At 41.9% G+C, this 15163-nt stretch overlaps 1 protein-coding gene across 1 annotated transcript in view; it reads right to left on the reverse strand.

Annotated features, from left to right (window-relative positions):
- Nucleotides 1–1791: 1791 nt before the first annotated feature.
- dpy (fibrillin-like protein dumpy) overlaps nucleotides 1792–15163 on the reverse strand; it is a 310858-nt gene continuing 297486 nt past the window's right edge. The window contains exons 72-81 of the mRNA XM_073969448.1: nucleotides 13613–14272; nucleotides 12944–13552; nucleotides 12544–12873; nucleotides 10748–12451; nucleotides 10276–10476; nucleotides 10005–10199; nucleotides 8924–9928; nucleotides 5621–8851; nucleotides 5120–5551; nucleotides 1792–2325 (exon numbers count right to left, since the gene is read on the reverse strand). Of these exons, the coding sequence (XP_073825549.1) occupies nucleotides 2084–2325; nucleotides 5120–5551; nucleotides 5621–8851; nucleotides 8924–9928; nucleotides 10005–10199; nucleotides 10276–10476; nucleotides 10748–12451; nucleotides 12544–12873; nucleotides 12944–13552; nucleotides 13613–14272 (8609 nt within the window). The 3' untranslated portion in view covers nucleotides 1792–2083. The remainder of the gene's footprint in view (nucleotides 2326–5119; nucleotides 5552–5620; nucleotides 8852–8923; nucleotides 9929–10004; nucleotides 10200–10275; nucleotides 10477–10747; nucleotides 12452–12543; nucleotides 12874–12943; nucleotides 13553–13612; nucleotides 14273–15163) is intronic.

A 15163-nucleotide genomic window follows, 5' to 3' on the forward strand; every position in this document is an offset into this window, starting at 1 on the left:
AAAATATTTATATAGGAATGTGTTTAAATGTACAAAAAAAAAAAAAAACAAAGATAAATAAGCTTAATTATATATAAAGATATATCTAAAACGTTTTCCAGGGTGAAGTGGTATTGGGGTCATAGCTTTATTTACATGTGTATTTAGTAGTAGAAGTAGCAGTCGCTTATTAGATTTCGGTCGGTTTGGAGAAGGGGTCAGAAACGTGAAAATAATTTAAAGAATCCAGAGGAAAAACGTTTTAGTCGTTCGTTGCTATAATAATTAAGGAGTTTTGTTTAAGAGTTGTCGAAAAAATGTGTTATTTTTTCGTAAATCAATTATTTTTTGTTTTATTTTTTTTTAATTAGGAAAATTGACTTAAAACAAGTGACTATACATTGTGTAAATTATAATTATTTATAATATGTTTTATTTGTCCATTGATTAATTGTTGGGGTGTTTATGGGGGGAAATATTGTGGAGAACTTTCTAAGGTTTCCGTATGAAAAATATCCACCATTAAACTATATGTTCTCGGAGTTTCGCTGCATTTGTTTGGTTAAAGAACTATATTCTAATGGGATTCTTTCAAAGGAAAGTTTAGAAAATTCCCGGCATTATTTCCCCAACATTTCATGTGGAAGCCAATTTCAGTTTTCTGGGAAAGCTTTTCGAGGGATTTTTATGTAGAATTTCTTGGAAAACTACATAGGAAGTATTTGGGGTGGAAATCCTAAAAGGGGACTCTCTGTGGTCATCCCTATGGTATAAAATCTATTTAAGAATTGTTTTCTTTTAAAATTATAATTACGTTAAATATTAAACAAAACAATTATTTATAAAAAAATAGTTAATGTTAAAAATAGTAATAATAATCAAATCCTCCATTAGTCAGTTTGGGGGAAAGAATGAAAAAAAAAAACATTTACATAAAAATAAAATTTGAAAGCTATTTTCCTTATGTAGGGAAATGTATATTTCCCCGATAAGGGAGGTGAAGATTTGTTATGAAATTATAAGGATGGAACTTCTTAATAATTTGCCATAATTTTGGCTTTCTACAGAATTCTTGGATTCAAGAATGGAAGTCCTGTCACTAGTTTCTTGTTGAGTATTAAATTGGGGGAAATCAGGGGGTTCTATAGTTCGACCACGAAATTACTTGGGCCTTTTAAAAACTAGTAAGGAAAAAAGTCTTTTATTTAACTTTTTTATGCATTGTTCAAGTGGCAGTTCGTTTTTTTTTGAAAACTGGGGGAATTTTCAGGGAATTTTTGGACGGAATTCTAAGGGTTTTTTATATACAACTATTTCAAGGAAAAAAAAATAGAAATAGAAATATTATTGACTAATGAAGAAGTTGTCGTTAGTACGAGAATTTCAAAATAGTTTCATTGCCTTTGAAGTTGTAAGGCCATCAATCTTGAGATGTAACCTCAACAGAGTTGCCATAGTTGTATTTACTTTTGTGCCCTTATTCGTTGTTTGTTTTTTTTTTCTTTCTTCTTCTCTTTTAATATTTTGTAACTTATAAGCAGTGTTGGTTTATATAACTTTGGCAGTATTATACATATATAAATATTTTTTTAAAATTAAATTAATTAAAAATTACAAAAAAACATAAACACTTCCTATACACTTTGAAACAGGAAGGAAGGGTAGGTAGGCAGGCAGAAAGAAATTTAGGGTTTACTAGGTGCATTTTAGAGGCAAACTCTGTCCTGCATAAAAACTATTTGAAACTCTCATGTTAGTGTTTTTAACTCTCTTTATCTGCTCTCTTTACAACTAAACTATGCGAAAAAAATATTTTCTTTTTTTTGTTGAATTCTTTTAAATTTACACATTATTTTCAAATACTTTTAATTTTCTTTTCAATCGTGGTTTTGTTTTGCAACGTTTTCATTAACGTTTGTTTTTCCGAAATTTTTAATTAATTACGTTACGTAAACTTTTTGCACTTGGTGTTTACAATATTTGTAGTTTTGTTTCTATATAATTTTTTCTTGCTTTATATAACTTAATTTTCTAGATTTGTTATTTGTTGTTGTTTCACATTTGGATATATTTGTTGTTTTTTGTTTGTTGTTATTGTTATATCTTACGATAAATAGTCTGGTGTTGGTTCTGGCACTACTTCTGGATTGGCAAACAGGGGATTGGGGAACTCTGGTGGATGAGGTAGAGGCGCCAATGTTTTCGGTCTTCTGCGATAGGCCATTAACCAGCAGGAGACTGCAACAGCCACCGCTACCAAAGCCAATAGGGCTGTAATTACCAAGGCAATTATAAGACCCACCATGGAGACGCAAATATCTTCAACTCTTTGAGCGGCAGGTTTAACTGAAAAAGGAATAATAAAAAATAATTATTAATACATATGTCAAAAAATACTGGTTCAATATCCTAAAGTGGTTTTCTTGTTTCGCCCGCTGCACGACAATAGTAAATAAATGTATAAATAAATAAATTAATAAATAAATAAATAAGTTTCATGAAATTATGCTTTCTTAGATCGAGGAACCTATAGCATAAATCATAAAATTACTCTTGTATAGATCTTGATCTAATGCTTGGTTTACATTTACGAAATCAACTCGATTTCAACTGTCAATTCCATTGCTCAAACGTCAAATGAAATCCAATGGATTTCAAATGAGTTTTCATTTGACGTATACTCAAAGGAATGGGTGCCACCGTGGTACAATGGTATGCACGCCCGCCTTGCACGCAGAAGGTCGGGGGTTCGATTCCCCTGTCAAGCAACATCAAACATTTTTCAACGGTGGCAAAATACCCCTCAGTAATGTTGGCGACATTTCCTGAGTATTTCAGCTTTGATAAACTTCTCCACAAGTGGTGTCTTAAGACACGCCGTTCGGACTCGGCGATAAACAGTAGGTCCCATATCATTGAGCTAAATATGAATCGGGGTGCACTCATTGATATGAGAGAAGTCTCCCTTGTCCCGTATGGGATGTTGTGGAACAATGTTTTTTTGTTATACTCAAAGGAATTGACAGTTGAAATCTAGTGGATTTTGTAAATGTAAACCAAACATAAGAACGCCAAATTAAATGAAATTTGTTTCATCGTGTACATGGCCAAATTATATGGGTCCTCTCTCAAGCGAATTCAAACATTCCGTCGCGGAATGTGTTTTTAGGCGAATTTCTTTACTACCAATTAAAGTAGATGCATACATAAAGCTTTTGGAGTAACAGAAAATGTGAGCTGATCGAACTTGAACTGCCAAAAGAAGTTGTTGTAAATAAAATTCTTATACAAAAAACAACAAATGTTGAAATTTTGAGTGTACAACAAGAACTTTTTTGTCTATCTACCTGTTTCTCTACAGTTTGACATTTGTCTACCTGTTAAATTTTTCACGGCAAATTCAAATGCCAAATATGAATTTTGACAGCTCAAATCGAAATAGCTGTTTTTGAGATAGGACCTGTAATAATTGGACCTTGCTCGTGTGGCAGGTAGCATGGTAGAATAATGTACAGGTAGGCCACATCTAAAAGCTGATTACAATTTTTTCTTATTCTTATTTTATCTGTCAAAGGCAGGGTTGATATGTTTTTACTGTTGTTGACATTATGCAATAATAAAGGTATATGAATCGGTAAAATGTTCCAACAAAAGTTTATGCTGTAACATATCTTAAAATTGAAAACAAGGTCAAAAAATTAGTATTCGCGTGGCAAAATGAAAATTTTGATTTTTTAATAGTCGATATGCCAAATATGAATATTAATTTACATTTTGTTCTAAAAGCATGGGAACAGAAAAATTAGAAATATTGTACAAATTTAGCTGAAATGTCAACGTATCTGCAAATCCGATGCCAGCAATCAAGATGTTAGGGCCGAAGCTCAATCAGCTCGTTGCTTACTTTCTTCGCTTTGCTCTAGTAAAAGAATAAATTAAACAAGCAACCTATTTCGATTTCGTCTCGGCCGTTCGTTATTTTCCTACCAGAAATGAAGTTATGCAAGCAAGAAAAATCGTTTGTGTTTCTACCTTTAGATCTTGTCAAGTAGAAGATAAGCGAATGGTGTTTTTGTTTTCACTGTCATAAGTTGGGATACAACTTTTGCTATTTTTGGAACACTTTTCTATCAACAATTTTCTGGAGCATAGCTAAAGTGATTTTTATTTTTTACTCAATTTGGCACTTTTATCATAAACAGTGAAGTTCTAAATTCCATATCTTTTTTGTAAAACTGACTAACTATGCAGATGCATCTACCTTTATTATAGCTCCATGTCATTTGACATTTTAAGTCATGGCTACAGGGTTGTAGTTTTCAGCGATATTCATACCTAGCCTACCTTTACTTCATTGCATGGTACAATTACAAAGGTAGATGTCTCAGCCCAGCTGATCGAATCTAAAACGTCAAAAAACTAGGAATTCGCCATGAAAAATCAAAACAAAAAACCACATGATTCGGTAAGTAAGAGATAGCATGTGTTCAATTTATAGACAAACACACGCAATAAAAAGAGACAACAAGAGAGCTTTGTTGTAGCAATTCGCCGATGCATCTACCTTTGTAATTGTACATGCTTCATTGTACTATGGCAGGTAGGGCTATCTTTACATATTGAGCTATAGATCCCTAAACAAATTCTATACAGTGAAAGCTGTGACATTTTCTATAATGAAACTGAGTTTTGTGGTTGACATAGGGATTTGTGTTGAAAGATGCCTCTTAGCTTAGTATATCCTTTTCGTTACCATCCGCTAAGACAACGAAAATGAACGAGACTGAGAGAAAGTGACAAATGAGCTAGTTCATTTTAACGACTATACATTTAATCTTTCCTGAGGCTTACGCACGAAATCATTCATAAAAAAGAAAATATCAAAAGGAGGATCCAAAAGAACTAGTTCCTTAAAATGTACTAGTTCATTAGGTTGTTAGCGTATTAAACAGTAGTCCGTTGTAGATTAAATCCATCTTAAATGAAACGTTGACTTGGAAGTCTGATGAAAACATTTTCTAATCTCTTTCTTTCTGTCTGTGATCATCAAGTACCACATAACATTTTTCTCTCTCTATCTGATCTCACATAAAACTAAATTCTCAAAATAATAATTATTCTCAAAAAAATATGTACTTACTATTTGCATCATTAGCTCCCGTTGTTGTTCTCTTCTCAAATGTCAAAATGGCATTTGATGATATTGTTATTTCCTCTCTCAGTTGACCTTCCACACCGGTATTTGTGGCTATGGCGGTGGCATCATCTGTTGAATTATCCGCAATGGAACGTCTACGACGACGACCAAAGGCATTATAGCCACGACAATTGACCGGTTGACATTTGCCAAAGCATACACGAATATTACACTGGAAGCGTATATTATCTGAAGAGGGGAATTTAAAGGCATTGAAATTAGCCAAAAGGCTATTCGTATCTGGGTTATATTCCCAATCGCCAAATATCGATGGATCGGTGGCACAACCATTTTCATCGGTGACAATGTATTCATTTTCCACATTATCTTCCATTGTCTTGGCTATACAAGATCTGGCAAAACCGCCATAAATGGCTGTATAAGGAAGAGAGAAGGACAAACATTATTGAGTGATCAAAAATCATTTTCTTTTTCAATACTTACTTGCTGGTTCCACATCCACTTGCAGTTTCAAATTATCACCAATTTCCGCCGAGTTAATCTCTTCGCCATCATGTGTGATAATTCTCATCTGGCAGATTGGTGGAGGTCCGGTATTGGCTATGGTTCCTGCAGTTGTCAACATCGACACATTGAAGCCGAGAGTGACATTCTTTTCTCCCGTCTGATAGACACACTTTATGTTATAGGCCTGGGCCTTGTAGGTTACCAGCTTAGGATGTTTCTGTATGACCAGAACAAAGCTGGCCACATCCTTGACGGCTTGCATGCCACAGCTACCGAAGTGTACACGGAATATCTCTGTGCGTGGTACAGATTCACCAGCCAAATTGACAACACGTCTACACTCTTCATCCTTGCTGTGACCCTTGACATAAAGGACACCGTTAAATCCAGGTTCGGTAATGTGTATCTCCACTTGGACACCGTCGGCTAAGCACGACACCACCATATCAGGTCTTGGGAAATCGGTACGGAAGTTGGTGTGATTACAAATCAAATCTGGATTACCAGAATAGCCGGCAATACATTGACATTGGGCCCTATGATTTACGGCATTACAGAAAGCATTGACACCGCAAGTCTTGAGCAGGCAAGGATCTTCACAGGTCTTTGTTTCGCTGTGGCAATAACGGTTATCGGCACAATCGCCATCGATTCTACATACAGGCAATACTGCGGATATGCATTCACCACTGCTGGTCAAGCTGTAACCATGATTGGTGGGACAGATGCAATAGCCTCTCTCGTCAATGACAAAACCTCTTTCCAAGGCACAAACACAATGACCTGTTTCATCGATCTTGAAGCCCTGCTCTGCTATACAAGGTGTACAGTATTCATATACGTCCAAGGCGGTTCCGGGTGGGCAAACACATTGGCCATCAATGTCACGGACAAAGCCCTTTTCGATGACACACAAAGATCTCTTGTCGCATTGCACGGCAGCATTACCGGTGTAACCTTCCAAACATTCACAAATCATGGTACGCACTGGTACCGTGTCGAGGACCTTACATTTGGCATTGACACCACATGGTTGGGTGGCATTGCAAGGGTTGATGCATTCACCGCGGATGCAAGCAGTTTGACTGGGACAATCACCGTCATATTGGCAAATGGGTATGTCTCGCAAAGGTTCGCAACCATTGCGGCGAGCCACTGTTCCTGGTGGACAGGCACACTGAGGACGATGGTTATAAACCTTGCATACTTCATCGATGGCACAGGCGGCAGTGGTTTCACATGGATTTTGACATTTACCATTGATACAGGCCTTATCCAATGGACATTCACTGTCGCTGCGACAACCCAGTGGAGCGCAGGAAATACGGGCATTACCTCTAAAGCCAGGAATACATTGACAAACGGCACGATGTTCCACAGCCAAGCATTGGGCATTCACACCACACTGCTCTCCTTGACAGGCGGGTACACATAGATTATTGCGGCAGGCATGGGTTGTGGGACAATCCGAGTTGATGGAACATTCCACCTTGGAGCATTCAAATTCTGGATTACCTTCATAACCTTGGCGGCAAGTGCACACCGGTTTGTGGTCCTTTATACGGCATTCGGCATTCACACCACAATTGCAGGGGTCGCGGCATACGCCATTTACACAAGATCTATCGCTTGGACAATCCGAATCGGCAACACAACCTCCAACCTCAATAATGGTCTTGGTAGGTTGGCAGGTACCACTTCCACTGCTGATATAGCCATCGGGGCAGACACAAATCATGGTTCTCACCGGTGATGTGGGTGTCACTTCACACTGGGCAGGTCTATTGCAAGGTTCCAATACCAGACAGGGATCAACACATTCATTTCCAATACAGGCCAAGCGGGATGGACAGTCGGTATCTATTCGGCAGGCAGGTTGCACTTCTGGGGAACAGTCCACATATGGGTTGCCAATAAATCCAGCAGGACAGCGACATATGGCCAGGTGATTTTGGGCTCTACATTCAGCACGTGGAGAACATGTGTTCTGATAGACACAAGGATTGACACACTGTTCATTGTAGCAGTATTTGTCCGATGGACAGTCGTTGTTCGATTGACAACCAATGACACGACAACGCTCGTAGGCATTACCACGGAACCCGCTCTTACATCTGCACATTGCCTGATTCGATTGGACATAACATTCGGCATTGATGCCACAAGGATCCTTAACCAAGCAGGGATTGATGCAATTGCCATTGACACAGGCCTTACCCGAGTCACATTCGCCATCCACACGACAGCCAATGGATCTACAGAAGGTGTAGGGATTGCCCTCGAAACCATCCTGACAGGAGCATGTGGCACGATGATTGCTAACTTGGCACAGAGCATTGCTGCCACAATTGCAGGGATTGCGACATTGGCGATTGATACAGGCTTCCTGATCGTTACAATCAGAATCGGAAGAGCAGCCAGATGGAGTTTGCAATACCAATTGTTTACATTCACCTCTTGAATCGGGAACATAGGAAGCGGGACATTCACAAACCATGGTGCGTACGGGCACACTGTCGAGTACACTACATTGGGCTGAGGCGGCACATGGTGAAAGTTCTGTGCATGGATTTTGACATTTGACGTCAATGCAAGCCAAACCACTGGGGCAATCTCCATCATCACGGCACACTGGTTCCTGGGGCCGAGTTTCACAGAAAGCATAGGGGTTGCCCAAAGGCATGCTATCTGGACATCTGCACACAGCACGATGTTGCAAAGGCTGGCAAATGGCATTTTGGGCACATGGATTGCTCTGATCGCGACAAGGATTGATACATAAGTTTTGGACACAAGCCTGGTTGGAGGCGCAATCATAATCGGAATTACATTCCACACGGATACAACGGACAAATGGATCACCCTGCATGCCAGTTGGGCAACGGCATGAGGCACGATGATTACGGCCAAAGCATTCGGCATTCAAGGCACAAGGATCACTGATCAGACAAGGGTTGACACACTCACGATTGACACATTGTTGATCATTGGAACATTCATCATCCGATTGGCAACCGATTTGGACACAACCATATTGGGCATTGCCTGAGAAGCCAGGTTTACAATAGCAAATTGGGTGATGATTGCGTACTTGGCATTCGGCATTTTCGCCACAGTTACAGGGGTTGATACATTTCTCATTGACACATGACTCCGAGAGTGGGCAGTCGCTGTTGGATTTGCAGCCGACTGTAATGACATCGCGGGCTGTAGGAAGAAAAGAAGAGAAACAGCAGAATTAGGAGGTATTTAGTTAGGTTATTTTTTCATTAAACTTACGTGGTACACATCCTTGTTTGGGCTCTCCACTATAACCCGGAGGACAGCGGCATACGGCCTGGCGATTTTGCACATGGCAATAGGCACCACGACCACATGGCTCCTCAACACAGGGGTTGACACAACGTTCATTGCGACAAGTCTTGTCATGAGGACAATCATCATTGGTGGTACATTCGGCTGCTGGGGTCTTGGGTTGTTCATAGGCCACCAGGCGACATTCTACCCTTGGATTACCCTCATAACCCTTAGGACAGGTACATTGGGCATAGTGGTCACGTGATAAACATTGGGCATTTACACCACAACGCTCAAGGCGACAGGCATCAATGCAACTTCCTCTCTGGCACACCTCGGTATTGGCACATTCATCGTTATGCTGACAACCGACGACGACATCATGTCTTATGGGTACACAATTACCGGAGTTATCAGTTATGGTGTCACTTGGGCACTTGCAGATCATTGTCCGCAGTGGCAAGGTATCCAAAACAGTGCAAGTTTGTCTTGGTGTACAGACATGTGGGGCAGCACATGGATTAGCACAACGCTGGTTGATACAGGCCAATTGTGAGGGGCATTCAGCATCTTGGGTACATTCTGGTCGGGGTTTAACGGCTGGTGGTTGTTTTGGCATTACACACTGTTGATAAGGATCGCCAGTATAGCCTGCGGGACATTGACAAGTGGGTTGATGGCGTCTAGCCAAGCACACGGCATTCACCGCACAAGTGTCCTCGTCGCAGACGGGACGGCAAACCCGATTCAGGCGATCACAGGCCTCATGATCGGCACAATCTTCATTGTATTGACAATGACCAGTGATACAAGAGACGAAGGGATTACCTTGGGTTCCTGCAGGGCACACGCAAACGGCTTGATGATTTTGTGGCTCACATTGGGCATTGGTGCCGCAGCGTACATTGCCAAAGGTACAGGGATTGACACAGTTTTCATTGATACAGGACTTGTCATAGGGACAATCGGCATTGATCTTACATTCGGCTGTATAGTGGAAGAGGGGAGGAGGGTCAAAATTTTAGGGGAAAATGTGAAATGGGGAAAGTTTTAAGATACATACGTTTGAAACATTGAATTTGTGGATCACCACCCCATCCTGAGGGGCAAGAGCAAATTGGACGGTTGTTGAGCACTCTGCACTCGGCATTTCCGGCACATGGATTACCCTCGGCACAGGGATCTTGGCAACGTTTGTTGATGCAAGCTGCCGTGGGTGGACATTCGGAGTCATGGGTACAGCCGGCAAGAATTTGAGCTGTAAATGAACAACACAAAATCAATTCTCTCTTCCTTCACTCTCTCTTTCTCTTTTTTTCAGGAGTCAAACTTACGTGGTTGATAGCAGTTGACGAATGGATCACCCTGGGTTCCCTGGGGACAGGTGCAAATGGCACGATGTTGTTGGGCCAAACACTCAGCACTGCGGGCACATGGCGAGGAGTCAATGCAGGGATTAACACAATTGCCACTGCGGCAGGCCTCGGTGGAGGGACATTCCTCATTCGATTGACAGCCTTGATCACGTACAGGTTCTGCGAATAACAAAGAGAAAATCTATTAGTTTATCTCAACAATATCCCGAGGGTGCAATTGTGCATTGTGCTTTGTTAGATTGTTATGCGAAATTGAGGATTAGATTGCTCTAAAATAAACTTAGTGCTCAAAGGAGGACTATACAAAAATTAAAGACATGTTTATTCTTGTTCTGAAACTGAAAACATTGAAGCTGTAAACGTAAAAATCAATAACATTTCTTCCAACAAAAACATTATTGTGTGGAATTGCGGAATCCCTTTAACTTACCCTTACGGCAACCAACATCAGCATCACCCACATAACCGGGTTCACATTCACATATCATGGTACGCAATGGCAAGGTATCGACCACCGAACATTTGGCATTGGCTCCACATGGTTTGGTGACAATGCATGGGTTCTTACATTCACCCGAGAAGCAGGCCAGTTTACTGCTACAATCAGCATCCATGGTACATTGCGGTGCCACCTTAACTTCTTCAATGTCACAGCGTACTGCAGGATTACCCACATAACCAGGTGGACATCTACATTGGGCTTGATGGTTGTTGACACGACATTGGGCATTCAGACCACAATTGCAGGGATCTTCACAGCGTTCATTGCGACAGGCCAGGTTGAAGGCACATTCATCATCACGGGTACATTCAGGTCTTTCACAACGTACCAAAGGATTGCCACGATAACCATCGGGACAGTGACATCTGGCCTTGTGATTGTAATCGGAACGGCATATTGCTTGGGCGCCACATTGTGTGTACAAGCATGGATCGGTACATTGTTTGTTGATGCAAGCCTCTGTGGCGGGACATTCTTCATCCGAACGGCAGCCAATCAAGTAACAGTTATTCAAAGCATTACCCGTGTAACCCTCATTGCAGACACAGAGTGGTCTGTGGCGTTGGACATGGCAACGGGCATTGAGTCCACAAATATTTTCCAATTCGCAAGGATTCTTACATTGTTCGTTTACACAAGCCTTGTCATTGCTGCAGTCGTTGTCGGTGACACACTCTGGTTTGGGGACTGGCACCACATCGATTTGTTGCATGCAACGGTTATAAGGTGAGCCATAGTATCCAGGAGGACATGTACAGACAGCCTTGTGGTTGACACTGGTACAGATTGCATTGAGACCGCAAGCATTGATGCAAGGATCGCGACATTTTTGATTAACACAGGTGCGATCGCGGGAACAGTCATCATTGACCACACATTCGGGGTATGAACAGGTGGCAACTCCATTACGCACACGGCAAACACCATTGGTACGACAAGGTGAAGGATTGCAGGGATCTGCAGGTTCCAGTTGCTTGGGTGCTTCATGACATTCCACGAAGGGATTGCCCACCATGGACGAGGGACACGAACAGATGGGGTTGTGATTGACGGTCTGGCAAACGGCTCCATAACCACAGACACCAGGGCATGGATCCACACACTTGTTGTTGACACAAGCCTTGTTCTTGGCACAATCGGAGCTGAGTGTACATTCTGGTCTACATTCCTGGCCATAGGGATTGCCAAAGAAGCCGGGCAAGCATTCACACACCGCCTGCTTACCTTGGACACGACAAATGGTGTTCTGACCACATGGTGTTGGATAGCATGGATCGGAGTGTTTTTCCACTGGGATTTCTTGGACCACAATTGGTGAACATTGTACGAAAGCGTTGCCGGTATAGCCGGTGGGACATGAACAAATTGGTATGTGGTTGTTGATGGAGCATACAGCCTCAACACCACATGTTCCGGGGCAGGGATCGGCGCACTTCTGGCGTATGCATGCACGATTGGCAGGGCATTCCGAGTTGCCAACACATTCAGGTCGACAGCCTTCATAGGGGTTACCAATATAGTCACGGACACATTCACAAGTGAAGCCTTCACCGCGCACCCTGCATTCGGCATTGCTGCCGCATGGTGAGGGACGGCAAGGGTTCTTGGGCTCTTCGCGTTGTGGTGGTAAAACTGTAACAAAAAATTAAGAAAAATTAGTAAAAATCAGTTTTTCGGAGCTCCTAAACCAAGAATCTGTTTTATAACGCAAAACACTGCCTTACTTTCTTTACGCTCGTAACACATGCGGAATGGATCGCCAGTCATGCCGTTCGGGCAGTAACAATTGGCCATGTGCAGGGTAACAATACAATTGGCATTGAAGCCACATGAACCAGGACAAGGATCGCGACACTTTTGATTGATACAGGCCAAATTGTTGGGACAATCATCGTTGTTGCTGCATTCGGGTCGGCAATTTGGTGGCGTACCAATAAATTCGGCCACACATGAACACTTGGCTTGGCCATTGACAGCCAAGCATTGGGCATTGGGACCACAAGGTGAGGGATAACAAGGATCCTTGGGTGTTTTGGGAGGATCACGACGTATTTCTAAAGCGGGAGAGCGAATTCGAAATTAGTATACTGTCGAGAAACACATCTAATAACAAAGAACCCCTACCTATACGATTACAAACTGAGTAGGGATTACCCTCATAACCACGCAAACATTCACAATGGGCCCTATGTTGTACGGCCTGACATTCAGCATTGAGACCACATTTGCCAGGGCAAGGATCTACACACTTATTGTTGATACAGGCATGTATGGGTGAACAATCGGAGCTGGTGTAACATTCCAAACGGCAATTGGGTGGATTACCCAAATAACCTGTGATACACGAACACACAGCATTGCCATTACGTTCCACACACTGTGCATTTGCTCCACATGGTGATGGTTGGCAAGGATTCTTGGGCACCACTTCACGTACAGCTTCACAGGCCACAAAAGCATTACCGGTCATGCGTTCCGGACAGCGACACATGGCAATGTGGTTGATAACATCGCACAGGGCATTTTGGCCACAAGTTCCAGGGCAAGGATCTACACATTTATTGCGTACACAGGCACGATTACGGGCACAATCTGAATTCAAGACACATTCGGGACGACAACCAACATATGGATCTCCATGGTATTCTGGGAGGCAAGAGCATTTGCCGTTTTGACACACCGAATTGGAGCCGCAGGGTGAGGGGTTGCAGGGGTCAATAGGATCTTTGGGTTCTAAAATAAATACACATAAATAAGAATCGGTAATATTTCCTTGGGGTTCGAAAATCATACTTGGTGGTGGTGGAGGTGGTAGTTGTCGGCAACTGGTAAACGGATCTCCGGTATAACCTGCAGGACAAGAACAGCTTGGTGTGTGATTTATGACATTACACAAGGCATCAAAACCACAAGAACCGGGGCAAGGATCGCGACACTTCTCATTGATACAAGCCTGGTTACTGGCACACTCCGCATTGATGGTACACTCGGGACGGCAATTGGGTGCAGCGCCAATGTAGTTGGGCAAACAACTACACGAGGCCATACCATTGACTTCCCTACACTGCGAATAAGGTCCACAGGGTGAGGGTAGACATGGATTTACGGGGGGCGGCGGTGGTACATTATCCTTAGGTTGAGGTATGGGCAAACAACGTGTGAAGGCCTCACCAGTATAGCCCGGCTTGCATGAACACAATGGGCTATGACTGCGTACATGACACTCGGCATTAATGCCACACACTCCAGGGCAGGGATCTTTGCATTTTTGATTAATGCAAGCCTTATCCGAGGGACATTCAGAGCTAACAACACATTCGGGACGGCAGGCTGGTGGTGATCCCATAAAATCTGGCAGACAAGAGCAAACGGCTTGGCCATTAACTTCACGGCACTGGGCATTGGCGCCACAGGGGGATGGTTCGCAGGGGTTCACATAGACTGGCGGCTTGGCTGTGGTTATGGAAAAATGTTAATTTCGTTTGCAATACAAATATAAGCGCACAATTCTCAAGGAGGTAAGCAATAACTTAAGTTCTAGAGAAGCATATAAGCAAAGCGTTTAGGGGTTTTAAAGCGTGGCAATTGATTTTAAAGCAGGAAAAAAAGGTGGGGTGAAATGAAAGATATGCGGAAGTGAAATTGGGGATTTTTCCCCGCATTGGAAGGTTATGTTGCTGCAAAAAGACGTTAAAAATACTCCCATGGCACGTTGGGCGCCATTGGTAGTAAATTAACAAATTAAAGAAATTATTTGGTTAATTTTTACTTCATATCATACAAATACTCCAGGCACACGTTGGGCGCCAGAAGCATTAAATTGAACACTTCACTAAGATTTTGAGAATTGGTTATAAATTGATCCCTGTGAAGAAAAGTTAGCTTTGGTTTTGTTTTTCGGAATGTTAATTGGCTGCCTAAGCAATTGTGAATTAAGAAGACGTGGGCCCACATTGGGCGCCACATTCTGTTAAAACTTCGAGTATATTAGATTTTGAGAATTTCCCTGTGAGGAATAGTTAGATGGTTTTATTTTTCGGAAGGTTTGTTGGCTGCCTAAGTAAGTGGTTTTTTATTTAGATGGCTCCGGGCCCATATTGGGCGCCATTTCTGGTTAAAATTTTGAATTAGTTGTTAATAGGTCCCTGAGAGGAGAAAGAAGCAGGGCTTTTTCCACAAGATTATGTTTAAAGGCATTTTAAGTAGTAAAGGCATTTGGTGCACACATGTTGGGTGGCGCCAGGGTCAGTGAATTTAAACGAGGGCCAAAGGTTACAACCATATTTCATTTGTAAAAAATTGGGTTAACAAATTATTAAGGAATTCCAAACTTCCAAAAATTAG

The sequence above is a fragment of the Musca autumnalis genome, unplaced genomic scaffold (assembly GCF_047663935.1).
Source record: "Musca autumnalis isolate F117 unplaced genomic scaffold, ASM4766393v1 scaffold_2, whole genome shotgun sequence".
Taxonomy (NCBI): domain Eukaryota; kingdom Metazoa; phylum Arthropoda; class Insecta; order Diptera; family Muscidae; genus Musca; species Musca autumnalis.